The sequence below is a fragment of the Melospiza melodia genome, chromosome 1, assembly GCF_035770615.1.
Source record: "Melospiza melodia melodia isolate bMelMel2 chromosome 1, bMelMel2.pri, whole genome shotgun sequence".
Lineage (NCBI taxonomy): Eukaryota > Metazoa > Chordata > Aves > Passeriformes > Passerellidae > Melospiza > Melospiza melodia.
Genome location: NC_086194.1, coordinates 19,904,610 through 19,932,505, shown reverse-complemented (window position 1 = coordinate 19,932,505; position 27,896 = coordinate 19,904,610). Strand labels below are relative to the sequence as shown.

The 27,896-nt window shown below is 36.9% G+C and overlaps 1 protein-coding gene across 1 annotated transcript in view; it reads left to right on the top strand.

Annotated features, from left to right (window-relative positions):
• Window positions 1-27,896, top strand: part of PLXDC2 (plexin domain containing 2) — a 253,175-nt gene that overhangs the window by 155,892 nt on the left and 69,387 nt on the right. Inside the window, exons 5-6 of the mRNA XM_063150230.1 lie at window positions 22,572-22,694; window positions 25,483-25,601. Of these exons, the coding sequence (XP_063006300.1) occupies window positions 22,572-22,694; window positions 25,483-25,601 (242 nt within the window). The remainder of the gene's footprint in view (window positions 1-22,571; window positions 22,695-25,482; window positions 25,602-27,896) is intronic.

Here is a 27,896-nt window from a genome sequence, read left to right as displayed (position 1 = left end):
GCTTTGTCCAACTTTGAGAAATTAGTAGAATGAGTTCTCTCCTATTGATGATGCCATCTGTGTGACAGTTGGATGGTCAGGAGGCTCTGTAGGCTCCATGGGTGTATTTTTGCTGGTGCATACTGACTTCTCTGTGTTCCTCAGCCCTGCTGTATCTTTACCCTCAGCAGGAGTTGACTCCCCTGGACAAGTCAGCACTTTGCCCACTGCAGAGCAAGCGCAGCACAGTGTTGGTGGACAGCTCATTGGAGCACTTTAATGCATTACTGTCTGATTAATGTGCCCGTTAATTGCACCGCTCCAGAGCGGCCGCTGTGAAGGAGAGCAGCGGTCGTGCCACAACAATTAACCTGTGCATTCTGGCATTATGGCAAAAAAAATTGTCATCTCAATGCATTAATGTAAAACTGGGACAGCGTGGAAAGACACTGTTCAGCAGGCAGTCGGCTTGTTCTGTAAGCCAGCAGGCACTGAAAATGTATTTATTGGACAGCAATGTGAAGCAGGTGGGCTCACAAGATAACGATGTACCAGAAGAAGCTGCTATGTAAGGAGCAGCAGAAAGGAGAGTGCATTTTGAACAGGTATACAGAGATCTTGTCATCTCATCACTATTTTCTGTGGCAAACTAGCACTGCTATTAACATTTTGACTTTAAATAATCTAATGTCATTCCTTCATTATGCTTCAGAATTTTTCTTTTCTTTTCTTTTCTTTTCTTTTCTTTTCTTTTCTTTTCTTTTCTTTTCTTTTCTTTTCTTTTCTTTTCTTTTCTTTTCTTTTCTTTTCTTTTCTTTTCTTTTCTTTTCTTTTCTTTCCTTTCCTTTCCTTTCCTTTCCTTTCCTTTCCTTTCCTTTCCTTTCCTTTTCCTTTTCCTTTTCCTTTTCCTTTTCCTTTTCCTTTTCCTTTCTCTTATTTGGGGGGGTTTTAATGGAGTTTTTTTTTTTTTTTTTGGTTTTGGAGTTTTTTTCATTTTGGATTTGGATTTGTTTTGGTTTTTCTTTTTGAGGCAGGGAGACTATCTTTAAACTAATGTCCCTAGCTTCCAACCAACTGGAACTGTGCACTTAAAAATATGACTTTTAGTTATGACTCAAGACGTCAATCAAAAGACAATTTTTTTGGCCTCACGTCTTTATATGCATAGGGTCCTTCTTTGGTCTCATGTTTTGGAGTAGTGAGATAAATCCTGGCATGACAGAAATTTGCCTAACTTTTTAACTTGGTGAAACCCCATTCTCATGGGCAAGCCAGTATGAAACCCTCAGCCAGTTCATCTAGGATCTCTTGTGGGTTGAAACAAAAAAAAAAAAAAAAAAAAAAAAAAAAGAGAAATTTTGTTTTCTTCCTAAAGATGATGACCTGTTCAGTCTGTCCTGAGAAGTCTGTCCAGCCTTAACACTGAATGACCATCCTGTGTGGAAAGAGGCAATAGCTGATTCAAACAGATAGCCTGTGTCCAGACATAGCTTACAGGAATTCCTATGTTCAGCACAGTATTGAAGTGTGTCCTGTGGCCATGATAAAATTCAAAAACAATTTTATTGATCTGGTTAATTTTTACCAGAGGGAAAGAAAAAGGAAAAAATAAATCATAAAATGCAACAATTTCTGGGAATATGGGGAAATGTGTCTAATCATGCATATCCTTGTATGTATCTGTTTATGTGACATCAGGATAATGAAAAATTACTTCTTTAAACTGCTCCAAAGTCATGGTAATCTGATGTGTAAACCCATTTTTAAGAGATTTATAATGGTTATTGTATGACTAGACAGAAAATCATATTACCAGATTGCTACAAGTCATAAAACTTGTGATGGAAATTTTCTGAGTTTTCTATTGAAATATTATTTTGTCTTCTATGCTGTTTCAAATAATAATTTTGAATTTTAGTTGCATCTTTTAGCCTGTTTGTGTTCTTTCAGGAAATTTCTTGTAGATTTTCTTCTGTGTGATCATGAGCGTCTAGTTGGTTTTGCTGTCTGGAAGTAGGAGCAAAGGCAGTGATCAATTCAACAGCTTTTCAAAAACTGTTGTTTTCTCTTTTGAATTTTAACATGGGTATCTGGCTTCTACTTGCTTTTTATGCTTTAATTTTTCACATTACATTTTAATTTTATAAAGATGAATCAATGAATACATTCTTGATCTTATTCCATTAATCTCTAACATCTTGTCCCATTGATAGTCTCAGAGCTTCAACTTGATATGTCTCTTCCTGTCTCTATTCACTTTGTTGTCTTCTTGCTGTAACTTTGGCTTCTTCTGTATATGGCTTCTATGAAGAATGCTCCCACTCAGGAGCCATTTCTGCCTATATTTCAGCATATTCTCAAACTTTAAGAAAGAGGTTGAAACAACCTTTTAGCTGAAACTCAACATTGTGCCCTCAAAATCTTTAGGAGAGTCACTATTGACTTTGGCAAGAGGGGGAATCAATGTGTGGTGCAGTTTAGCCTCATCCTCTTACGTATCTCATCACTAACTGACCCTGAAAGCTGCTGGATGGTGCAGTAATTCTGTTTATGGTATGCTTCAGGGAAAAAAAAAAAAGAGCTGGACTGCTGATTGTGAACTCTGCACAGGACAACCATATAAATAAGCACAGAGATTTTGAACATATCAGATAGAGAAGGACCTTCAGAGATCACTGCATCCAACCATATGCTCCAAGCAGGGAACTAATAAATTAGTCTTGCCTAAAATAATTATTCCTTTGGTGTATTTGAAGTATATAATCTAGGTGGACAGCTATTGAGATCCAATATGAGTTGCAATAAAATTTGCAATTAGGTACTTAAGCTTTCAGTAATTCCAGTAATATTAGGGAGGTAGTACAGAATTTACTTAAAATAAGGACCAAGGAAAACTCACTAGTATGTTTCAATGGTATGTGATAAAGAATTTTGCAATGTGAATTCAGCAAACCGTGGGCTGCCTGTAGGCACCCCTGCTTCATAAATATTCATCTGACCTTCCGGTTCAGCTGTAGTCAGAGGGTAGAAGCCCTTGTAGATTCAGTGAAGCAAGTCAGATCATGGTCATGGGAGACATGGACCTATTACATTCCTCTTTCCCTTTGTTCCACCTAATTTCTATAGGCAGTAACTTCTTTAACCACCGAAGCCATCTTCATGTTATCAGCCTAATCCTTGTTTTTTAATCATATCTTATGCGATGTTTGGAAAAAATATCAGAGCTGAGGACAGCTGAATGAAACTGTCTTCATAAACACAGGAGTTTTCAGGTGATTTGTTTTAACTTATCTAAAATATACCAAGCTTCTGTCATTCATTACAGTTATTCTAGGCATATGTTGACTGGTCCTTACCATAAAGATCTAAAGCCTGACTGCTTCCCTGACTGACTTCATGAAAGCCAACATGCATGAAGCGTTTTTCCTTTCACCTCATCAAGAAATTATTTAAAAGCACCAGCCTATAAAACCATTTTGTATCACAACCCTTAAGTAGGTTATAGCCCAGTGGTTTTGCAGCAATAAATCTGAAGAAGAAACAAATAAAAGGCTGCCTCTGTAATGAGTGAGTGGAAGAAACTTTAGGAGACATTGAGTAGAAGAATCTCATTTACAGGAGTTGATTGATATCCATGGAAAACTTCTCAACCTTGCAAGAAGGTTGAGAAAAAAATAGCCATAAGAAAAATTACTGACTAGGACTCAGTACACTGATATCAGTTAGCTAAATGATTAAAATGAAGGAGCATTTAGATTTGGCTCCTCCTTTAACCCATCAACAAATTGAACACTGTATAAATTTGTAATGCAATGTGCATTTTTTGTGGGAAAAGTTTCCATGGTAACACAGCAGAAAATCAATAAAAGCATTGTGGTGTGATCTAAACACTGCTGCAACTCCAGGTAAAGTTTGAAGCAGTACAAAAACAGTATAGTTATCAGCAAACTGCAGATATTTTGTCTAATTCAGCCAGACGCTTAATGTTTTTCAAGGATGACTCTAACTTCATTCTGTAACACTGGCCTATTCTAGAACTATAGCTTCTCCAACAGTTAATTTAAGAATTAAATTGTTTTGCCCCACAGGGCAGGTGATAACAACTTAAGTAGCCAGGCAATAAACACAAAGGAGCATGACTGGACCAGTTTAGCAGGTCTGCTAGTGTTTTAATGACTTTGATCCTCATTAAATATTCTGTTTCCTAGTATATCAATTTGGTCTCATTACACTGCTGAGGTTGGAAAGGAAATTTATAAAATCCTCATTTATGCTTTTTGAGGCAGAAAAAGCTTTTTTCTTATTAGTCTGGAAATTAATGGGTATGTCACAAAATATACATGTAATAGTCTTTCAAGCATTTGCCTTCAGTCAGTCATAGAAAAGGTTATTTTTACACCTATTAAGTATCACAATATACAGAGAAATGGAGGTTGGAAGGGACCTCTAGGGGTTATTGAGTCCAACCCCTTTCCCAGGCAGGGCCACATGCAGCCAATTGCCTACAGCAGTGGCCACAGAGCTTTTGAATGTCTCCACGGATGAACAGTCCACAAAGCCTCTGGAAAACCCCAAGCCCTGTGTTCTCTAGGCTAAACAGCCCCCTAATCATCTTTGGAATGTCCTCACTGGAGCATCCTTCACTGAACTCTCACCAGTAATTCCATATCTCTGCGGTGCTGGGGAATCCTTTTTGTCAGTTTTTAATGATACTGCCAAAAATTCTGTGAAGTATGCAGGCTGCATAACACAGATTATTGTTAAAATCAAGAGTTATTCTGTTAGGTACTGAATCCCTTGCCCTAATATTTTCACCAAAAATCTCTCCGTTAGAAATACTTAAAACTCAGCAATGAAATTCAGAAGAACCATTAAAATTCCTGCAGAGAGTCAGTTGCAGAAGGGTATTCCAACCTGGCCAACAGAAATCCTGGTTAATGGGGAAAGACACAAAGTATTGGAAACATGCAGCCTTGAGAAAGCAGGGAGGACTTGATTGCAAAGACCAGTGCAAATGCCTCAGGAAAGAACTGCTCAGATTAAGGATGGGGAAAAAAGGCTTTGAATTGTGATGTGCTGAGAACTGATGGTAAAGGGAAAATGTATCTCTGAGCAGAAGCAGATCAGTAGCAGTAAAAAGTCAAGATGAAATATTCAGTATAGGCAACTGAGTAGTGAGCAGTACCAAAGGACATAATCTGCAACATTGGTATCTTAAATTCCTTGCTTCATCAGCAGTAAGAGGAAGAGAAAGCAGGAAGAACTTTGGTAAATCCTGCCAACTTTTATTAAGGTATCAAAAATCAGCTGAATACTTTTCCTCTGGCATCTCATTCAGAAAACATTTGACTGACTATGCATTAGATTAAAGGGCCTAGATCCAGTAGAGGGTTGTGCCCAAGAATTAGATAAGCCAAATATTTTGTGCTGTGATCTTTCTGTGTAGTCAATTTTTCTTAATTTTACTGTCTACAACGAATGTGGAGATTTTGCCAAGGACTCCCTATGAACACAATATGAACAATTCAGCTTTCCATATAAAATTTAGACATAATTGTGTCTTATGAAAATAAAGCACTAGTTTAGACCAAAATATGTCATTTACCAGTGGTAACAGCTAGCAAAATTTGAGCTCTCTTTTTTAATTGGGGGTGGGGGGATGGTTAGGGGTTTTGTTTGTTTGTTTGTTTTTGTTGCTTTTTTTTGTTTTGTTTTCATTGGTTGATATTTTTTGAAAGAAGGGTTGGGTTTGTTGGAGTTTTTTTGGGTTTATTTGGGGCAGGGGTGAGGGGAGGTGGATTTTCCTGTTTCATGTTTAATTACTGTTAGGAGACCTGGAAAAACTGTGCTTGAGTTATACCCAAATGTTTCACCAATTAAAATAGATTTCTTTAGAACTTTCTCCCTAACATGTGCAAGGATAACTTGTGAATTATGTTTCACATTACTAACTCAATTAAAGCTCAGCAATATCAGAGTAGGATTTGTGTGTACTCTGTCAAGAGAGATGCTGTTCTAAAGATCACATCCATCATGTCTAAAGCTGTTCCTGAGTTTGGATGATTCACGTTATATGGTAGTTACATTTTGTCCTCTGCACTTATAAAAAATAAAATTTTCACACAGCCATTCAATTTGGACTTCACCCAAGAGCTCCTACTACCTGATGCTGGTACTTATTCTACAGTGTATGAGTTTTCTCAGTTTACTGATTTGCAGGTTAAGTGAAATGGTACAACGTGCACATCTTATAAGAAAATTAAATGTGCAAAACCATGCCAATGGCACATTCCAAAATAAAGGCTTAAGTGTAGCTGAAATTAAATTGTCACTACAGAAATGTGTTTGACTGCACATCTCTACTTTGGAAGTGAGAAGTATCGTACTGGAAATGCAGAGAAAATGTGCAAACAAGTAATGTTTTAGTAGAAATGGTATGCCACTGTTTACTCTCTGTGTGGAGTTCCAGCATCCCAATCTACCCAAAAATCACCCATGTTTTAAAACAATTAATAAAGGGAACCAGAAGAAGAAAATAAAGCAATGGTAGAAGAAGTAAATGGACATACCTGTAAAACCTACATATGGAGTGATTAATGCCATCTGTACAAAAAAACCTAAAAATAGACAACTTGAGAAAGTGAGATGAAGTAGGGGGAAAAAATTGTCATCTTTGTTCTAGAGAGGTAGCACCATCCCACTGCCCAAAATAGCCTGCCACCTTTTACCAGATTTTCTGTACTGATTCTTTTAAATATATTCTCTGCTTGCTTATTTCATTAAATACTAAGAAATAAGAAACAGTGGCATTATAGAGTTGTTTTCCAGCTAGCAATAATATATACATGACAGAAAAGAGATTTTTACAATATATATTTTCTACCAAAAACGTAGCTGTATGATCTGAGCATTATAAATAATTAAATGTACCAGACAAAAGATTATTATTGTTATTGTGATTTTTAAAGAAGCAATAGCATTTTTGCAATGAAATCTTTCCTCTTTCTAAATGTAGAAAGGAAGATGGAACAGGAAACAGGGCAAGAGAGATGGAACTCACTTTCAATTAAGCATATATTTACTTATATAGTCAATGAAATGAAAAAGATAATTCAGAGTGCCTAATTTAGCCTTCTTGGATGAAAGCCTGTTAGCCTCTGCAATAGGATTCCCTCCTCAGAGTGGCCCCTTCCACCTCTGCAATCTGGAAACATGCTGAGAGCAGCCAGTGCCAAGCATGCCAAGATTTCCTCTCTGTGTCTAAGTGAATGTATGATTTCCATTTGCCAGAGGTGTAAATACAATTTTCTCTTGAGGTTGGATGGAAGGTCTGGAAGCAGCCTGAGGCAGAAAGGTCCCTAGGCCTGGCTGGGTTCTGTTTTTCTATGAGCCTGTTCAGCAAAATGGGAAACACTGTCCATGGCATTCAGCCACTTGTGCTGCAAGACATATTTGACTGCCAAGGGGACTGTGTGTGAATGTCTCATTAGGGCTGAAGATCCTGACTTGGTGTTCCCAGATATCTGTACCATCTTTTAAGGTAATAAGTGTGTAGAAGTTTGAACTTGGATTCTATATATGTCTGAATGGTAGCTGAGATTCTACTTCAGTGCTATGATAATATTTGTAGGAGATAGAGATAGGCATTCCCTTTGTTAGAAAAAATTTGTAAGTGGAAAACAGGACTTCATGTCAAAACCACCAGCCCTTTTGTCCACTGTGAGCACTCTAAATATTGACTGAACTCAACAGGTACTGAGGGACCTTTGAGCCTTTGCAGACACAGACCCTTAGATACTTTTATAATTTGCTAAATGAGAAAACCCATCTCTGCAAGTGGTAGAGTATTCAGCCCTTCAGGGCTTTTCATTTGTTTATGTTTCCAGCTTTTGCAGAATAACTGAGGCATTACATACTATCATAAAATGACTGGATTTTGTGTAGTTTTGACTGTAAATAACTTGCATGTATTTTATGAAAAGTTTTTCCTGAGTGTTTTAAAATCTACATTAAAATTTAGGTTTTATATTTAACATAAATTGAATAGTTGAGTTCTGTCTTTGTGATTCCATCTTGTGGATTCATCACTCTTATTTCAATAGTATTTTGAATGGCACTTGGTCCTTCTACTCTTTCTATAGTTTATGGTAAGTGATAAGAATTAGAGACATGTCTGCTTTTTTTTCTATTGAGAAATGGCTTGGCATTCATTTAAATCAAATTTATAAGCCATTGTGTTCAACCTGGTAAGGCTTAAGGAGTTTTCAAAAGCCGAAAGAAAGTGTCAGGTAATGGTTTCTTAAGAACCAATGTTTTCTGCAATAGAGAAGCTTTTCTGGTTGAGTGGTTTTTAGTATCTTGTTATATTAATATTTTAATTTCTTTTTACTGGCTTATTTTGAAGCTGAACACAAACGTTGAACATGTTGATCTTGAATGACATTGAATGTTAGACATTCAAGCTCAGAATTTTTTTGCCATGTGACTTCCTTCTCATGCCTCATCACTGAATCTGTGTATTTGCAAACGAGAAAGTCTGTGTCTCTCCTGTTTTCAGAAGCATCTTTCAGTCATTGTTGAAAAGGCTTTTCAGCTGTCTTAGACATGTAGGCATGTGATTTCACTTCAGGAAGAGGAGATTAGGTCATCTTCCTAGAACTGACTAAAAGGAAGTGAAATCTATCAGATTTGCTCTTACTTTCCACTTTCAGCAATTAAAAAGTTTGTTAGATGTAGCTTAGGCCAAAAATTTTAGAAGTTTGGGAGGGAGTAGGCTGGCCCAATGAGAGTCTTAAGTGGAAATTGAAAGCTTGAGAGATATTCAAAGTGACATGGATCACAACAAGTTGTGGGAATTCATGAAGACTTTGAATTCATAACAAGGCTGGGAATTCATGAAGACTTTGAATTGACATAAGCCTTCGCAGTCAAGAAGAGAAACAGTTTCCCTCCTGCTGAGCTTGCCTGCTATCTATCCTGGGATAGCAGAAGGGCTTACTCTGCAGTTCAGTGAAGTGGGGTGATGAAGCATTTTTTGGTATTATTGCTGGCTTAATCTTCTGTTCATTGGTAGTAGGTATGTGAAAGCAGGTAAAGTGGTTGGGAACCACTTTGGTTGGATGTGACATTATATGAGGATGTGAGTTTACATCACCTTAATGGGTTTATTAAACAGGATAAAGAACTGGAAGTTAAATTTCCATTGGAAAGTGTGAGTCTAGCTTGGAGACAAGACTGGCATGAAGATCATTAGCGACAGATTGGTGACAACCACTTTTAAGGTTATAAACTCATGCTGGGCTTTTATTTTGGTGCCAGCCCTCTGTACTGTAAACAAAAGGAAGGCAGTCCTGTTCTGTGATGGAGATTTCAAGGCAGTTTCCCCAAAAAGGTAGGAAGGGGAAAGTTTTCACTTCTGATACCAACCATCATTTTAACAGAGAAAGCAGCTAGACATGGTTCTCTGGTGACTACTGCTTGAGTTTGGGCAGTACCAGAGCAGTCCTTTTTCCACTTTTGCCTGCTGCAGAAGGAAAAGCAGCAGTGCCTACTTGGATCTGTACATTATTACATTCATCCTGTGGTACACCTGTACCAAGTTTTCTTGTGCTAGGAGCTTTGCTGGTCTTAGTTGACATAATACATTATTTATTTGAGTACACACAGATAAAATCAATGTTAGTTACATCAGTCACACTGGCAGAAATCCTCAGCAGTGATGCTTTTGAGATGTTGTCTTTTCTACATGACTGAGTTTGTGCAGAGAGTGAGAAGTTGAAATTAACGTTTATCTCCAAATAAAAGAGGATGGGTAGTAAATAGAGAAATTAGGGACAGAAATGTGTTCTTTAAATTCCATGTTGAACTTGCATCATATGCAGTGCTTTAGAAAAGAGCTGACAGAAGAAAAGAGCTGATGTGACCAATTGGAAACTGACCTCTGCTCCAGACAGCTTAGTGCAAAAGAGGCAACAAGCACCAGAGCAGTTCAGGAGAGGATACCCCTCAGCTTTCTAGTCCAGTATTGTCAGTGAGTAATAGATGTGTGGGTGATCACAGTGGCTTTGATTTGATGGCTTTCTCAGTGTATCAGTCCTGTTGATCAGATATGTCCCAATCTTTACTTCCTCCATCAATAACACATATTATTCTATCACATTGTATGCCAGTGGATCTCACATTCAGTCTTCCTTCTGTCATTTTGCTTGATGTAGGAAGTTGTAAGATATTCTATTTTTCAAAACCTCTCTCTGTAAGATACCGTACAAAGAAATCAGGATACACATGATAGTAGGTCTGTTAATGCAACAAAGTCACTCTGCTGCTCTTGGTCATTTGTGGTCTTGCCTTCCTCACCAGCAGTCACTGAGCTCAGGAAGCTGTGCTCTAACTGTGTCAGGAATCACTACAACTTCTCTACTCACTCTTGTAGTGATTGACCCCTTACCAAGTTCCTGGTTTTCTGAAATGTCTCATAAAATGCTTGTGTGACTAAAAGGGTTGCACTTCCCTTTGTACTAGCTATCCCTTCTTTAAATTTCCAGATTGATTCCAGATGAATCAAACTTTCAGGAGGCCTTTAGTTAGACTCGGTAACAAAATCTTGGTTACTGCTAGCCATGACTTGCCGTCCATGTACTCAGCACAATTGGTAACAGAGGGTAAAAAGCTGCTTCTTCCTTGCTTACAAAACACATCTCTGTGTTTTGTAACAAATTATCATTGTTTTTATGTGTTTTCCTGTCTATAGTGAATTTTAAAATATTTTAGTCATCACTGAGGACTGGCCATTGCAACTGAGTCCCCAAATCAGAGGACAGATCTGCAGTTTTGTGAGAAGATTGTCAAAGCATAAATAATACTGATGTTAACCTTTGAAAATTTTCTTTGTTGTCTTAGTGCCTCAAAGTGTATACTCAGGGTGGACATTTGAAATCTTTTCTTCCTGCCTTTTCTTAGTTTCTTGACAAAGGTCATCAGGGTGGACTCTCAAGGTGGAAATTTGAAATCTTTTCTTCCTGCCTTTTTCTTAGTTTCTTGACAAAGGTCATCAAATCCTGTAGCGAAAAAATATTTTTTCCCTCTATTAAGACGTATGTGCACCTTACCTAATGAGATCATGTACTCTGAACAAGTAATTATGTTCCTCAGAAATGGGATGTGAGTTGCCATACTGATGGCAACTTGTGAAAGTAGCAGCTTCTGGTGTATAAAGTTTGTGCAAGAGTGAAAGTAATAATTATTTCCCTAATGGAGTCATGACAGCAGAGAGAAGGATGACAAGCCATATGTCTACACTCTCTCAGGGGAAATAAGTAGAACCTGCATTATTTTGTTCAAACTGAGTGAAGTAAAAAAATTCATAGGTTCTCCATTTTCCCTCTGCTGCCATTCATGACCTGCAACAATGAAAACAACTCTGGGTGCAGGTGGTAGCTGAAAGCAGTTTTGTTTCTGCACCTGCCTGTGCATGCTTCCTGAATTTAATCTTTCAGGAACTTTATTTCTTAAAACAATAACAGAATGTGAACATCACTTTTTTTTTTTCCTGGGATTTCATGGGAGGCAAGATTTTCTTCTTGCATCTTGGTGGTTTAATCCATACTCTCCATTTTGTTATTCATTCAAAAGGAAGTGGTTAAAATGCTCATGGAAAGAACTGTCACCACTTTTCTGTGGCTGTTATCTGATGTGAAGAGCAGCCTATTGTGTCTTATGCCACAGACAGATGTTTCCCACCAAAGCATGATGAAACAACCTTATCCTCATCACAGCTAAAGTCTGTCTAAGGCTTTCTGCCTTAGACTAAGACTAGACTTCTAGCTTTCCTGATACAACTTTTATCTTTTGGGTGGGTGATGAGACATGGGGCTACAGTTACGCTTTACCAGCTTGTAATGTTGAAAGGAATGAACATGTTTTCTTTGGGCAGACCCTAAATGGCTGTTCCTTGGCAAATACAATCCAGCCACATCTGATGATTACTTTTACTAAGTCTAAACATAATTATGTTGTAAGCTGCACTTTGGCTTGGAAGGCAGGGATCACTGTTTATGTACCCTGCGATTATATGGCATTTACCACAGATATCCTATTGCTGCTTGTAGCTTACCATGTGATTAAAGGACCAACATTTATCATCAGAGTGAAGTGTGCATTGTATCATATATCTTCCATAATGTAGAACAACATTGTAACTTAAGTCCTCTGCTTTTTAGAAATTAATTTTTGGTCTAGTTTAGTCTAAAGACCTTTTCTGTTTAGTTCTTATGCCTCTTCTTCCCATAGTCATATTTTAGCTCATCATGTGATGGTCAAAATAGTTACACAAAACATTTTCAATCTCAGTCATTTAGAATTTCTTTCAGATCAGGTACCAATGCATACTGAATCTATAAAAGATTACCCTTCCTGCCTTTTGCAAATGTCTAAAAGACATGAACCATGTGTCTTCATATGTATTTTTACTGAGGCACAGAAACATAAACCCAGTTTGATATTTCTGTTAGTACATGCTGCCCAGTGCTGTAAGGCACCCCCCCGGCAGGGCTGATATTGTTGTACCATAAAGTGCCCAGACAATCCATCACAGCATGTGCAGTATTCTGCTGATAAATACACTTCAACCTGTTAGAACCAGCCATGAGACTAGACAGAACTATATTTACTAGAGGGCTTTGCAGAGATTTCACACAAATCAGCTTCCTCCTGATGGCTTTTTAGGCCTATGAGAAGCTGAACTATGAGCAGCACAGCTACATGCCACCCAAGCCTAGCCATGGCCTATTTCTCACTCTGACTGCATGGAAAAGATGGTTTATCACAGGCCTGAGATCTTCAGATGGAAGGATCAATTCCCTTGTGCTCATAAACCTCTGCATGCACGACTCCAAAACAGGCTCACCATTGCTTCTTCTTAAAGGAGCACGCCCCACATTTTGAGAACTTCTGGAAATGCAACTCTTGGTACCAGAACTTCTGGTACCAAAGACTTTTCTTTAATTTTTTTATGTCCATAAGTGAAATCATTTCACTCATCCCTTTAGAGTGCTTATTCATTCAAAAAACCACTATTTTAAAATCAAAAACATAAAGATGTTGCTTTTATTTCAGTCTTTTTTGTTCAAAGTTGAAGCTAGTATACTTCCCATAACAGACTTATAATGGTTTAGTTCTAACTGGTATTGAATTTTTTTTGTCCTTTATTCTTTTGGTCAGATAATTAAAACCTTGGACTTGGAACTGTGATGCAGAACAGGTCCTGTTCTAATAGGAAGATAAGGGAAAGCTTTTTCTTTAATTAAAAGAATTAATTTGAAATGAGAGTATAATTACCGAGTTTGACAGTGCAGATTTTCCTGACAATATTATGGGACTTTTGTTAAGTTACTTGCTTAGAGAGAAAGCTTCATCTTTTTGGATCGGGGTAAATATCTTCCTTTATTAACTGCACTGAGGTAGACATTTTGGTCTTCCCATTTTCATCATGTATTACAAAGATGTGTATGACCACGAAGGTAAAAACTGTGAAGGTCTTTAGTACTGAAATTTTTATAAAACTGAAATATCATATAGGAGCCCTTTATACAGGCAATATTTCTCTTTATGTAATGGAAATTTGTCCATTTCCCTACCTGTTTACAGAAGTTTTTGTGTATGCTTTAAATTACAGATCAATACAATGCTTTCATATAAGGTAATTTGCTTTAATGTAAACTAATGTAGCAAAAGAGAGGAAACACAAGCTGTTTGATGATGCCAAAGCTAATGTGATTTAATTGTCAAATTCTAAACACTGGGGCTAATATATTCTAGTTTTTCTCCACTTAGACTTTTGCCTTTTCTCTGTCTAGCTCTGCTCTAGGCCAGATGTTTTCATAGATTAGCTGCACAACTGAAGAGTGTAGCCCAAGATGATTGTAAGGTAACAAGTGGACAAAGGAGGCAAAGAATGTACAAAGCCAAAATTGTCTCAGCTTCAGGATACAGTGTGTCTGCTACAAATCTGGTTGAATATTGTTCTTCTTTCTTGCTGTCTGCTCCTCACCCCACCAGCCTGCCACCTTCACTGCCTACAAAACATTTGTCCCCCGCACAGAGAGCTAGACCACCAAACTGATCTTAATCAAAAAGGTTTGGTGCGGGGTTTGTTTAATTTTGACACAGGGTTGGAGTTCTTCATTCAAATTATTGTTTGCCATTAATTCCACTAAGATGAGAAATAAATTGTTGGTGAAAATTGATGAGTGGTGTATCCAGTCCTGTGCATCAGGTTGAAGTGACAGAAAGGGGCAGAGCTAGCTGCTTTTCCCTTACAGTGGCTGCATTGAGTCCCCTTGGGAGGGATGCAGAGTTCAACAAGAGAAAAGGATAATATGCTTATATGGACATAACCTTTAATTGAGCAACACATATGAGCAAGAACCTCTTTCAGAACACAAAACCACTGCTTGCCTCCCCTGAAGCCCAAGTTGTACATGGACATTTACCTGCTTCTGTCTCACTGTTCTGAGCTGAGCTGCAGGTTCACTGCTGAATAGTTCTGCTTGAGGCAAACTCACACTGCCTCACCTCTCTGAACTCTGTGTGCAGCACCAAAAAATGTGGTGGGAGAGCAAGGCATCGGACAGCACGTACTTGTGGCAGGATGTTGGCAGTAGAGGAACACAGAGCTAAATTCCCCTCTGAAAAGTTCCCAATAGAATAAAAACCAAGTTCGCTATAGGCTATTTCAGTATTCTTTTTTTATGTTTACATGTGGAATGTAATTTAGTGGTGCTTGAAACTTCTCTAATGTTGCATGTTAGCCCCTGCAGTCTTCCCTGACATGCTGTGTGCTGTTGTTTTACATGAATGTGAATATTGTATACATGGGATTTGCTTAAGTAGTTTATGAAGGATTAACAGAGGCAATGAAATAGTATTATACAATGGGTGTGAAATTGATGTCTACATAAAACCCCCAAAGTTATGTTTCAAATAACATTGATTTCTTGCAGTAAAACCCCAGACATTCACCAAACTGTCTTTCTGTTATGCATAAATTTAAAGCAGGTTTTTTAAAATTTGAAAAATTTTATTTTTGTCTTCTGCAACCTTGTTGCTTCAAACTTCTACAGAATGAATGACAACCCAGTTTGATGGCATTCAGCATTTTTCTAAACTCTATTATTCTTTTCCTTACTGAATTTTTTGAAACACTGGAGAATAATGATTTCATCATAACCTGAAAGCCTTTTTTTTAATTCCTGTTTATCATGTGATTCAAGTTGCCTGTGATTTATCAGGTAAGAAATAACTTTGAAAGTGAGCTGAAACAAAGAGGAGAATAAACAGAGCAAGGGCAAAAGCTTATGACAGTTCTTTTTATTAGACTCTGTGGCAGTATAAGAGACAGCAGCAAAAGTAAAACAATTCTGTATTGATATTACAACAGCTTGATTCAAATATGAACCCACCCCCCCAATTACATTAAATGTCTCCAAACATTAAAATACTATCCAAAAATCATCCAGTACTATCCAAATTTTTTTATTGGTGACAAGATCTGTTCAGGCATGAAGATGTTTTACCCAACCAGTAAATAGCAGAAATAGACTGCAAAGTATCAGAAAGAGACTGCAAAATTAGATTTTCCTCTAACAGCTCTATTCAAGCCTTTTCCAAGGATTCAGCAGCGCCAAAGTTACTACAATGACACAGCTGCCAAGATATTCATCCCAAGTGAGATAATCCTCCTGTCAACCTCTTTTCTCTGGTTCCAGTCTGTCTAGGAGCTGTGATGGCCTTTGTTTGGCTGAAGCTGAGAGGCTCTTGGGAGCTATCACATGGTGGTGTCTCACCAAGTAGATAAAGTGTTTTATGTCTCTTTCCAAGAATTTTCTCTAAGGAAGTATGATCAGAGAGGGATAGATACAAGCCATTAAACTCTAAATAACATTGTGATTTCTTCCCCCTGAAGTTGGGAGCATTGCAAGTTACAGTCAATAAAGTATATGAAGAGATACTTCAGTTACAATTATATTTGCAAGTTCCTTGCATTCCATCATTGTCCTTTCTTAAAAGTTGTCTTGCTCCTATGTTCCACCTAGTGGTATCTAACAGTCTCCTGACAAGGTGTCTTGTGGCATTGTTTTTCAGAAGAAAAACATCTACTGGAAGGGTTTCATGATGCATTATCTCCTAAATCCCTTCATTGAGCTGAATAGGATATTAATCAGAGTGGATTATATTCCACTGGATCACATACTTTTCAAAAAAAGACTGAATAGCAGGGAAACTACAGCAAGCTGGAAAACTTACTGACATTTACTCAATGTCATACGTTGCACGTTCCCAAATATTCCAGATAATGCTTGCTTTAAGTATTAACAAAGCAGCAGGAAAAATTATGGTGAAAAACTAATTTTCTGGCCTTTAAATATCTACATAAGATAACACAGAAGTACAGAGAAGAATACAAGAATTGTGGGTAGCTTTTCTTTTTACCTTCATGCATGGACTCACAAGAAAGCCTTGCAAAGTTATGCAATTAAGAAAAACAGTTATGCTCGTGCCTTCTGGGGTTTAGCTTTCAGATAGCCCACTTTTTCAGGCCAGAAGAAATGGGTTAGACATTCAATCTAGTCAAGCAAAAGTAAAGCAAAAAAAATGTATAATCTCTCTCTAATTCATTTTTCCCATAAGGCTAGAAAAAAAAATCGTAAAATAGTATGAGAGATTGGTTCATTTTACACTGATCTTGAAAGCTCATTAAGGTATTTAACTTTCATGGATTGTCTGAGGGATCTGGAGTTTCTGTTATCCTTTTGTTTAATTACACTGTAATCTTCATGCAATTACAGTGATGATAAAATTTTTCTACAGACATAACAATAAATTAGCCATCTGGGGATAAATGACATTACTTAAAGCTTACTTCACTTAAATATCAAAGAGAAATTAATATGGCTATATAGGACAAGGCGTGAAAGGAAATTGCATTATCTGTTTCTAGAATTCAGCATTCCAATGTATTTTAGGGGCTCAATAGCATAACATATCCTTGAATTTGCTTCATGAAGAAATAACTGGTGGAGAAATATAGGAAAAGCACAGGCAAAGCACCGGCAAAGCATAGTTGAAAAAGATATGGTGCAAAATTTTGTGAGCTGTGCTTTATACACCTATGCAATACTTTTCAGCTTCACCAAATAAATACATGAGCAACACTACTTCTGATGTTTTATTTCCCCATATCTTGCCATCCTTCCATGTAAATGTCTCTTGTGTAGTTAATTTCTACAAACAAAAATACGTTCATCAGGTTTTTACTGTTACTGCTGAAGAGAAGAAAAAAATCGAAGATAAAAATGTGGTATGTCAGAAACAGTGATATGTAAAATAAGAAACATCCTGAAAATTAAATGCAAGTCAGAATTCTCAGCAGCATTAATCAAAACAATTGCAAAAAAAAATTCTACATCCCCCTGGACTTACAACAAAAGAGAAAACTTGCAATTCTGGATCAATCAATCATAAATTTTTGTGCTCTTTATGATAGCAATGACATGGCTATTTGAAGTTATAATTTCAACTTATTTCACTGCTGTTATTTAGCACCAGCAGACACAATGGTTCTTTTTCTTTCTCATTTTCTTTTTACCAGAACATTTTTTCCTTTTTAGAAGACAAAAGATTTTATATAGTGTGAGTAACCTGACCTGGGCAAGAGCTAACAATTACTGGGGGGAAGACTGGTACATTAAGTGCTGTTTCAGCTGCAACTTTCCACCTATCTTCTACTAGAAAATAACTAAACTGAAAATAAAGAAATTTTTAAAACTCTTAACAAGAAACAAGAAATTCCAGTAATTCAGGTAAATAATGTTGGTTTTGCATATTAGGTAAAATAGTTCATATACAAAATAAAATACGATGTATATTAAAAAAATCAAAATACTAAGTTAAATTGTATTCAGGATTGTGGTAATGTTTAGGTAGCAGAGTGACTGTCTCTATGGAAGGAAGTGGGGGACTGACCAGATAGAGACAGATCCGTAGATAGAGACAGCTGAGCCCTGGTGGAGCCTCTAGGGGAGCTCATTTTAAAAATTGTAAAGTATGTTGCACTTCAGTGTCAGGAGTGAGGCAAAAAGCATGAGAAAAAACACTGTGAACACCAAGGAGAGAAAAGGAGAGGGAGGAGGCTGTTGAGGCACCAAAGCATCTGTAAAGGAGGCCAGGCTCTTTACAGGAGCAGGTATTTCCTCACAGACCGTGGGAGAGCCACGCTGAAGCAGATATCCACTGCAGCCTGAGGAGGAGCCCACACTGGAGAGCTCCTGCAGGAACCATGGGCTGTGGAGTTCTCACAGTGGAGCAGGTTTATCCTAAAGGACTGCAGACCATGGGAAAGATCTATGGTAGAATAGGAAAAAAATGAGAGGAACAAGGACTGACACAGATGAAGTGTTATGAACTGACCACAAGTCACATTCCCCATCCCCCTGCACGCTCAGTGGGGAGGAGGAGGTAGATAATTGGAAATAAAGGAGTGACACTAATTAAGCCTGGGAAAAAGGGAGGGGTGGAGGGAAGGTGTTTTAATCCATCTTTCTCACTATGCAAACCTATTTTATCTGGCAGCAAATTAAATTAACTTTCCCCAAGTCAGTTCTTTCTTGCCCATGACAGTAATTGGCAAGTATTCTCTCTGTTTGTGTCCAGACACACACATTTTTTTCCTTCTATTTAGTCCCCTTATCCTGTTGAGGAAGGGCTGTGAGAGAGCAGCTGGTGGACAGGGGGCAGATGGCAAAAGTCAACCCACCACAGAGAGAGACAAGGGTTTATCTTACAAGTCAGTTGTTATGCAGCTTAGAAGATGGTTAGCTACCTAGATAATTCTTTTGTTGTTGTTGTTGTTGTCTGCATATTCCATATCCTACCATCTCTTTAGACACACTTCAGAGCCTCATTGCCTGTGCTACCCTATATTTTGTCATTCTTTTGGCAAGCATTGTCAAAAAACTTTCTAAGTGATACTGAGTTTGTGCACAGCTAAGAATATAAAAAAGGAAATTACAGAAATCTGATGTGCAGTGTGTTTTAACCTTGTGCATTAAATTTTCTTTGTAAACTTGATATGTTAGCATGCAACAGATAAGCATATTTTGGAATGGGTAAATTCAGGCATAAAATGCATTTTTAAATCAAGTCAGGGTCCTACATCAAGTGAGACTGTGCTTTCATGCTTAAGTGGTAATTTTTTTTTCTTGTTTGTGTGAGTGTAAATTTGTATACTCTGAGAGCTATAAGTATACTCTTCTTGATTTACAAGTGGTTTTGGTGTTAGTTCAGCCTTAGTTTTAGTTAAATTTATATGTACATATTAGACTTACAAAATGCTGAGCACTTTTGCCTATTTGTCTTCATTTCAGTATTTAGGAGCATATTATGCTTCTAGGTATAGTGCTTGTGGAGAGTCTTGGAAAAGAGCTCAACCAATGCCTCCCACAAAGGAGAGATTAAGTGGTTCAGGAAATTGCAGGTCTGAAAAATTCTTCCTTGACTAAATGAATCAACCACAAGCATTAAGCATTGTCAGAAAATTAGGTCATGGATAGCATAAGCCAATTTTCTGTGGATTTCCATTCCAGAATAAGGCAATTTTACTTTTGCTGCTCTTTTTAAGTCATAGTTGCAATGATAAAATGTCCATCGTCAATGGTGGCTTCATCTTGTGAATCTCTGGGATGATTTGAAATGACTTTGTGTTCCTTTTCAAGTTGTTCTGATGCATGACTGGAGTTCTCATTAGAATGATCTTCATGCAAAGCCTGCCTGCTTCCCAGCTATCATCCACCTCCTGCTTTCCATTTCATCTATAGTAGAGCTGCATCCGGCAAATACTTGGAAATACGCTTTGTGGTTACTAATTACTTGGGCTGATTTACTTAGTTAAGTGTTCCAGCACAACTCAGTCCTTTCTTTTCCTATTGTATCTGCCTCATTATTAGCTATAAGAGTGACATTTATACTGTAAATGGGATGAAAGCATGAAAGGGAAACTGTGTAAGTGTAGGATGAGTGTGCAAGGGATGAATGAGTACTGAACTATTCAGGCTAATTCTAATGTACGAATATGGATTCAAAGGTTTGGTTTGTATTGTATTCAAAATATTTTAGAGGAATGGTTTCAAGGTTATGGACCTACCCACAACTGTGTTAAAATATGTGTGCAGATGTCTATAGGGATAATAAGCAGCACATAGTATGAAATAGAATTCTGTGTAATAATACTTTCTGAAAATGTCTAAATAAGCATAAGGGATTATTAATCAAGGGAATGACATTTTAGAAGCAAACACTAATAAGCAGGAAATAGTGAAAATTCCTTTCAGAGACTATACTTTGGCAAGGTAGTTGGCTATCCTAAAATAAGTAATAGCATAAAATCAGACACACTTGTGTATTCTGAAATCTCACATTTATAAATTACTTGTAAATATGTGTGGGCAGATTCTTTTTCTAAACTGGCATTTCTCTCTCCCTAGTACCAAAAGAGAAAAGTGGTATTTAGATATTCAATTGGAAGAATCTGCCCCCCAGTCTTCCCCTCTGCCTGCTACAAAAAAAAAGTTTCAGTTTAATCCTAAGAATAAATTTAGTAGTTAGGGGGTTCCCAGATATTAAAATACTGTATCTTTTGAGTACACAGATATGTTTTATATGAAAAAAAAAATCTCAGTTCCTAGGTCATCCCTTTGTCAGATACCAAATCTTTGCACCTGAATCTTTTGTTTTATTTTCCCCACACTTGACTTTTTCTTAGGCCCCCTATCACCCCCTCAAGAGCTGATTTCACAGAACAAGATATTATCTGTAAGTAGCTGTGCAGAATTGCTCCAGAGAACCACCTTGTTTGTTTATAGCATCTTATGACTTCTAGAACTAGTTCCATGAGCAGTTGGCAAGCATTTAACTGTGTATTTCAGAAGAGTGCAGGAGTAGGAGGGTGCCTAAAGCACTCCAGAAAGTTATTTTTTCATGCACTCAGAGATTTCCTATATCACATTGAACAAATCTGTTAATGAACCCTCCCATCTCACACTGGTTAGGATGGGGATATTGTTAAGAAAGTGAGGTTTCACACTAAGAGTTTTTAGTAGTATACATTAATAGCAGTTTTGATCAGGTTCATATTTGGTTCTGGGATTTCACAATTGTGTTTTAGAGTTAGATTTATAGGCTACTTCATCACATGTTGTATTGCCAGGGTACTAAAGGTAAGAAGAAAGGAACTCTTGGTCTTGGCAGTGAAGGCTTTTGTAGAGGAAGAGAGACTCTCAATATGGTTGAAAATGGGAAAGGAAACATAAACCAGCCTAATTAGTGTTGCAAATAATGCTATAATTTTCCAATAAAGAATTATATTTCTTCTGTATGTTTTTCTAATAATATTTTTCATATTAGAAAATTTTCAGCTCCTATATTATCTTGTTGTTGATATGTTTGCTATTGTAATATACTTCATTGAATCAATAGAAGTAGAAAAAGCAAAAACATCAGAAGACAGCCTCTGCTAAACACTAAGAGGAGACATAATATGCAAACATCACTTTTGAAGATCTGTCTACAGCTCAAATCAACTTAAAGGCAAGGGGTAACAAAATGACTCATTCTAGGGCAATGGGAGTTTTTAAATCAAGCTTTCATCTGGGCACTTAAAATAATTAGTTCCACTAGCCAGTTGAAGTGGAGTTGGCAAACCTAAACAACACAGGTTTATTTGTAGACCATTTATTGTTTAAAATAGAAGGAGGTTCTTGCCATTAAAATACATTGATGTTTGCTTTGAAGAAAACTGCAGATTTACTGTATTCACCACAGATGACTGGTCTTCTTTCAAAGGAAGGTCTCCAATTCCAATCCAGTAAGAGGTTTTGGATGAGCACTTCGGATGAAAGAAGCCCACTATTGATCTGAAGAGTACTGTCAATTCAGGGATGAATAGGACAGACCAGTGAGACTTGACACAGCAGAGAATGTCACAGAAATGCTGCTTGCCTTATAAACCTGAAGAAGTCCTGTCTGTTCCACTTTTCATCTGACTCTTCTTTTTAAAGGTTGTCACTTCTAGTCTGAAATAGTCCCTTACTCTCTGTCTCTAGAAATATGAAAAAGGGTTAGACTAACTTTAAAAGAGGTCACAAATTGCATGAGCAAAACAAACTGCAGATTTTTGGAAAGTATGGAAGAAAGCACTATGGAATATGCCTGGTGGTAAATGGCTTATTTTCATAGTGCCACATCTTTGCATTTGGCTCTTAACTGGAGTTATTCTTCCTTGAGTTTTCACTGTTTTTTATTTCCTTAAAAACCTTCTTGAATTATTTGTTCCATTATTCATTTTGGATCTTGTTTTCTGGTAGCCATCAGAGATGTTTTTCTGAAATTTTAACTCTTATTTAATTCACTATAAAATTTGTGGTGGAATTAATTTCTCTCGGATGACCCTTTAATGCTCTGGCAATGCCTAATTCAACCTGCCATTCTATTAAAATATTCTCAGAATTTACTGAAATGGTCTCAATTTTTTTTTATTGTAGGTTTCATATATACTGGAGAAGTTGTGCATCGAATGTTAACAGCTACCCAATATATTGCACCATTAATGGCAAATTTTGACCCCAGTGTGTCAAGAAATTCAACAGTCAGATACTTTGATAATGGTATGTAGCAGTCCTTGTCTGTATCCCTTGGCTCTTCTTATTTTCCTAAATAATTATTTCAGAAGGAAGCATTCAGGATTTAAAAATATTTTTTTGCTTTTTGTTTTTAGAGGCTATGTAGAGCATGTGACTTGACATCTATAAGCAATTATTAATTTAGAACACAATAAAGAATCATGAATGCCTTTTCTTAATTGAGCAGATATCATCTGGGTGTTGAAGTGCATAAACTCAAACTAGCAATGCATTTTATCAGTTTTAGAAGGGAAAATCTGTCTTATATAACAGTGTAAATTCAAAGTGTTACTTCAAAGTATTTATAGTGGACACCATCTGTCCACTACCTAAAATGAAAATAGCGTTTGTGGAGTGCAGTAGCAAGAATACACAGAAGCAGGGCAGGGATAAGGTTAATAAACCTGTCAATGACTAAGTGTTCATGGAGTCCCAGAATTGGAATCCAATACACTCATCTACACCACGAGTTCTCAAGAGTTCCTTGTAAAAAAGATTGAAAGAGGAAAAGGCAAGCTGCAGTGTTGTACTTGAAACTCTGTGAGAACTTTCAAAGCCCTTGAATGTGTGGATATTTTTCTCTTGAAGTCAGTTGTAATCAATATTTTAGAAACATTCCCTATGTTGTTAAAAGGCACCTGGTGCTTTACCTCAGGCCTTTAGTGATCAGCTACAGTAACAGATAAAACTTGGAGAGTTTAGTATTGTGAATTAATATCTTGTAAATTATCCTGGATACATCTATGCTATTTTTATATGCTTATTTATAGTGAGTTTAAACAAAAATTGCCAGCAGGTTCAAAAATGTTTCATATTTCCAATTTTTTTTTAATTATTACCAAAATGTATTCTGTATTCTCTTAGTCATAAGCTTTCCTTACAATCTAATCATTGCAATGTTTGTTTGTTAAAAATCCAATAAAATGCTTACATGAGAAAATCCTACTCCTTCCATGAAGAATTTTGAAAGAGAAAAATATATGATTTTCATGTTCTAAATTATCTATCATTTTGGCCAGATATTTGTCCTCTTTACTTAAAGAATCTGAGGATTCTGGAGAAGATGTAGCTAATTCTCATTATAGTCCTGACTTCCAGTCTTCACACCAGGTGTACCAGGCTGTATCACATGGCTTTCATTATGAGGCTGAACAGTTCTTTGAGATTTTGGATTCTTCTTCATGTGTAATGCATCATCTTTTTAGCTCCATGGGCTTTAGGATAAAGAATTTTTATCTTAACACAAGTAAAAAGGAACTGAGCAGATTGTGTCTTCAGCACCTTATTTCTTATTCATCTGTGCTTTGTCCCCATGAGTAAGTGCTCTGCCATAAAGCAGCATCTGTAGTGAGTGGGAAAGCTCAGAGTGTGGGGATCCATCAAAGTCTCACTGGTGGAGCTAACTCCAAGGAACTTAGGTACACACAAATCTACATAAAAGCCTCTGGAATGAAAGGACAGTTCGGGTGGCAGATGATTTCCATTTTAGCTTGGGGTTCTGAGATGCACATAGAGCTGAAGTGCTCAGTGACTGACTAGAAGAAATTTTGGCTAATTGTGCTCTAATAACTTTACAAGTTATAAATTTACATTTAAAATAAATGTAATAACTTTTCATTTAAAATTAAATGTAATGCAATAAAATAAATATTCAAAAAGTAGTTAATTAATGTGGTCACAAAGGAAAAAAATGCCCTGTTTGCACAATTATGCCTACTATACAGAAAAACACAAGGAACAATAAAGTGTTGGACTTGGTGCAGTGTGGACCCAAAATTTGCACACTCATAGTTTCATGACAACCCCTGTCAAGATGTGATCATGACAGTTACAGCACAGATCTGTAGCAAAAGATTTTTCAAGCACATATCAAAAATATATTGAGCTGAATATGTACTGACCCATCATGAACATTCTAGGAAGAAAGGAAATTAAAGTCTGAATCAAAGCACATAACTCCCATTACTGCCTAAAAAGAGAAGTTTTTGAGGAAGGAATGTAAAGATGAAAATGTTGTTTTCAGTAAACACAGTTTTGGTGATAAGTGTCTCAACATCTGTAAAACATGCTCACAGGGTATGCAAGTTGCTTGAGAAATATTTTTAGTGTGATAAGTGCATCTTCAGCCAGTGAACTCCTGTGAATATTAACAAGGCTCTTGCAACTGAATCTCTGCATACCAGACTCAATATTTACCTTGTCTATGACTTCTCAGTGAATTTGATTTAAACTACATTTATTTATTGCCAACACCTAACATTTCTCAATCTGCACAACCTCAGCAAGGGCCTGCACCATGCAGAAAAAAATATTTAATGCATAGTTAATGGAAGAATCTGAATTCTTGAAATAATAGCTTTTACTAAGCAGGGAATTCTATTAGCAGTTCACATTTCAAAGCCATCAGGATTTATATATAGAGTGTAAAGAATGCCACTGCAGAGAAGTGGTAATGGCAGCACGCCCGAACCACTGGATCCTACCTTTAGCTGATTTCTTGTGCAATTTCAAGCAAGTTTTTTGTCTTGCTTTAGCAGTAGTTGTGCTGCTTTTGTAGCACTGTGGTGTCTACATTTCAGAGAACTTCAGTTTCAACTTGTGTTTGTAATGTCTTTGGCATTTCAAGGTGTGGAGCTGAAAGTTGCTACAAAGAGACAAATCACTGTTCTTGTTTCAAGTAACTGCAGTGAAGTGGTTTTCCTACAATCAGTTAATATATTTCTCACATTTTTTTCTTCCTTTTGCCTCTCTACCCCCACTCTGGGGTTCACAGGCACAGCACTAGTTGTCCAGTGGGATCATGTACATCTGCAGGATAATTACAACCTGGGGAGTTTCACTTTTCAGGCCACCCTTCTCAATGATGGGCGTATCATTTTCGGCTACAAAGAAGTAAGTTTGGTCTGAGAATTGTCATTTAAGTGGACAAATTACTTTATACATGTCAGGAATTTCCCTACATTTTCGTGGGGGAGGGAAAATTTTTGAAAGATCAGTTATATAAGATCATTTCATTATACTGCTTATAAGATCACTATGTTGATGAAAATGATATATTATTATTAAAGTGATGTTCAGAAAATTGACTTTAAAAGCATCAACATGACACAAATGTACTAATCCTGCATTTCAACCAGGCTTTTTTGGATGTTTGTGTTAAATTCCTGGGGTTTTAGTCAATTCTCCGTGGGTTTTGAAAGAGAGGATCTTATTTTTTTAATTAGTTTACCCAATCTTGCCCATTTCAAAATACTCTAGAATCAATAGTTATTGCTGAAAGATCACCTTTTTCCTGCAGCTGTAGATTTTGGCAACTCACAAAGTTCATATATTTGAAACAAGAAATAACTGGTTTGTATTGCTAGCTCTGAGGTTTTCCATCTGTTTGGTGATGAAATTGCTTAGATTGAGGCCATTTGGTTTGCCTTCATAGCACCAATATGTTGTCTTAAATGGGCTCTTTTGCATTGTCCAAGTGTTTCAGAATTCCGTTGTTGCTTTGAGTGATTTTTTTTCCTAGAGTTGCTGGAGCTCTGGAAACTATAACTTATTTGAATTTCAGTGCTTTTGCTAAGAAGGGTTGGAGCAGGTCATCCTTGAGTTCCCCTTTCAGTCTGGTATTCTATGATTCTCTGATTCATGCAAATAAGAATCAAAAGTAGACAAGCTTAAATCTCTAGTAGCAAAATGATGTCTTCTTTTTTGTTTGTTTTTTGGTTTTTCTTGGTTTGGGTTTTTTGTTCTGCTTTTTTTTGTTATTTTAATCTGTTTGGCAGGTACACTGTGACTTTCTCTTGAAAATGCAACTCTCAGTTATGCTCCTTATAGTAAGAAACTAATGAGTGATACAACCAATTGTCCAGACTTGGAGAAATCTCTTTTCTCTTCTGTTCTCTCTCTGCTATAAAACACTTGTGAGCCTTCAGGCTCATTTTTTGTGCCTGTTATAGTTATGCACCTTTAATGAAGCAGAAATAATAATATTACTCTGCAATTCACTAGCAAGCTAGACAGGATCTGGGTTTTTCTGCTAGCAGCAGTCATACCTTCCCCTAAGACAGATGTCTTGGAAAAGGATTGCTGCAAGATTTCTTACTGGATCAGTATTGTAGAAACAAGAAACTTCTGGTATGCCCCTGTACATGGCTTTCCTTTTCTTATAAAAGAGGTGCTGATGCAAGGTCTGCTTGGGGTTTTTTCTGAATGTTAGGTGCAGGTTGCAGTCTTCATTCATGAAAATGCAGTTTATTTGCATTTTGAATCCAAGTTCATGTAAGGTTTCCAATTCCCGTTTTTTGGAATGCCACTCTGCTTAGGACAATGGAGGTCAATTGTACTTGATCAAAACAGTGTGCACTATAAGCTTTGGTTATCTCCTGTAGCTGAAAACTTTTTAAAGAAAAGGAAATACTTCTAATGACTGCACAAAATTTCCTGCCTTCAAGACCTAGAGAGGTGGGGATGGATACTAGTTATACATGCATTCTGGCATTAAAATGGTGACATTTTCAGGAGACTTCTATTCCTGCTTCTGAGATGCATTGCACACCCTGTTATTATCTAGCCCTGTGCGAATTTGATCTAATGTGGGTGATAGAAGTTACTGCTCTAATTTGAAAGTATCTGGCATGCATTCTGCACAAAAGAAAATGGTGATGCAGTGTGTCAGGTAGTTGAAAACATTATTCATTTATGAAAAGGGGAGTAAATGGGCCACTCCTTTACAAGTGGTTCCTAGAATTGCAGGAAAGTATGACATCTAATCCATGGATAAACAATTTCTGAGCTACAATGCAAAGGCTGTTTTCTCTCATTAACTACTGAAAGCTTCCCCCAAAACCACACTGCTTTTGTGGTAGGAGTTATTAATGTTCTGTTCATTTATCTTTAGACAGAAAACTGGAATTGGAAATGGAATAATGTGCTTTTTTCTACTGGTGAATCTTTGAACTCATCCCCTCTCATGAGTTATTCCTGTCCTGAATGGAATTTCCAAATATTACTTTAAAGCTATTGCACATAACTAAGGAAAGAGATTTTTTTTTAAGTGGTAATAGTAATGTATTAATGATCTGTAAATCTTTTGACAAAAGATTTTTCTAAACATTTTAGAAAGTTGCAACTAATATATTCTGTCAGAATTACTTGGGGAATGGGTTTTGAGACTGAGATTTCTAGACAACTACA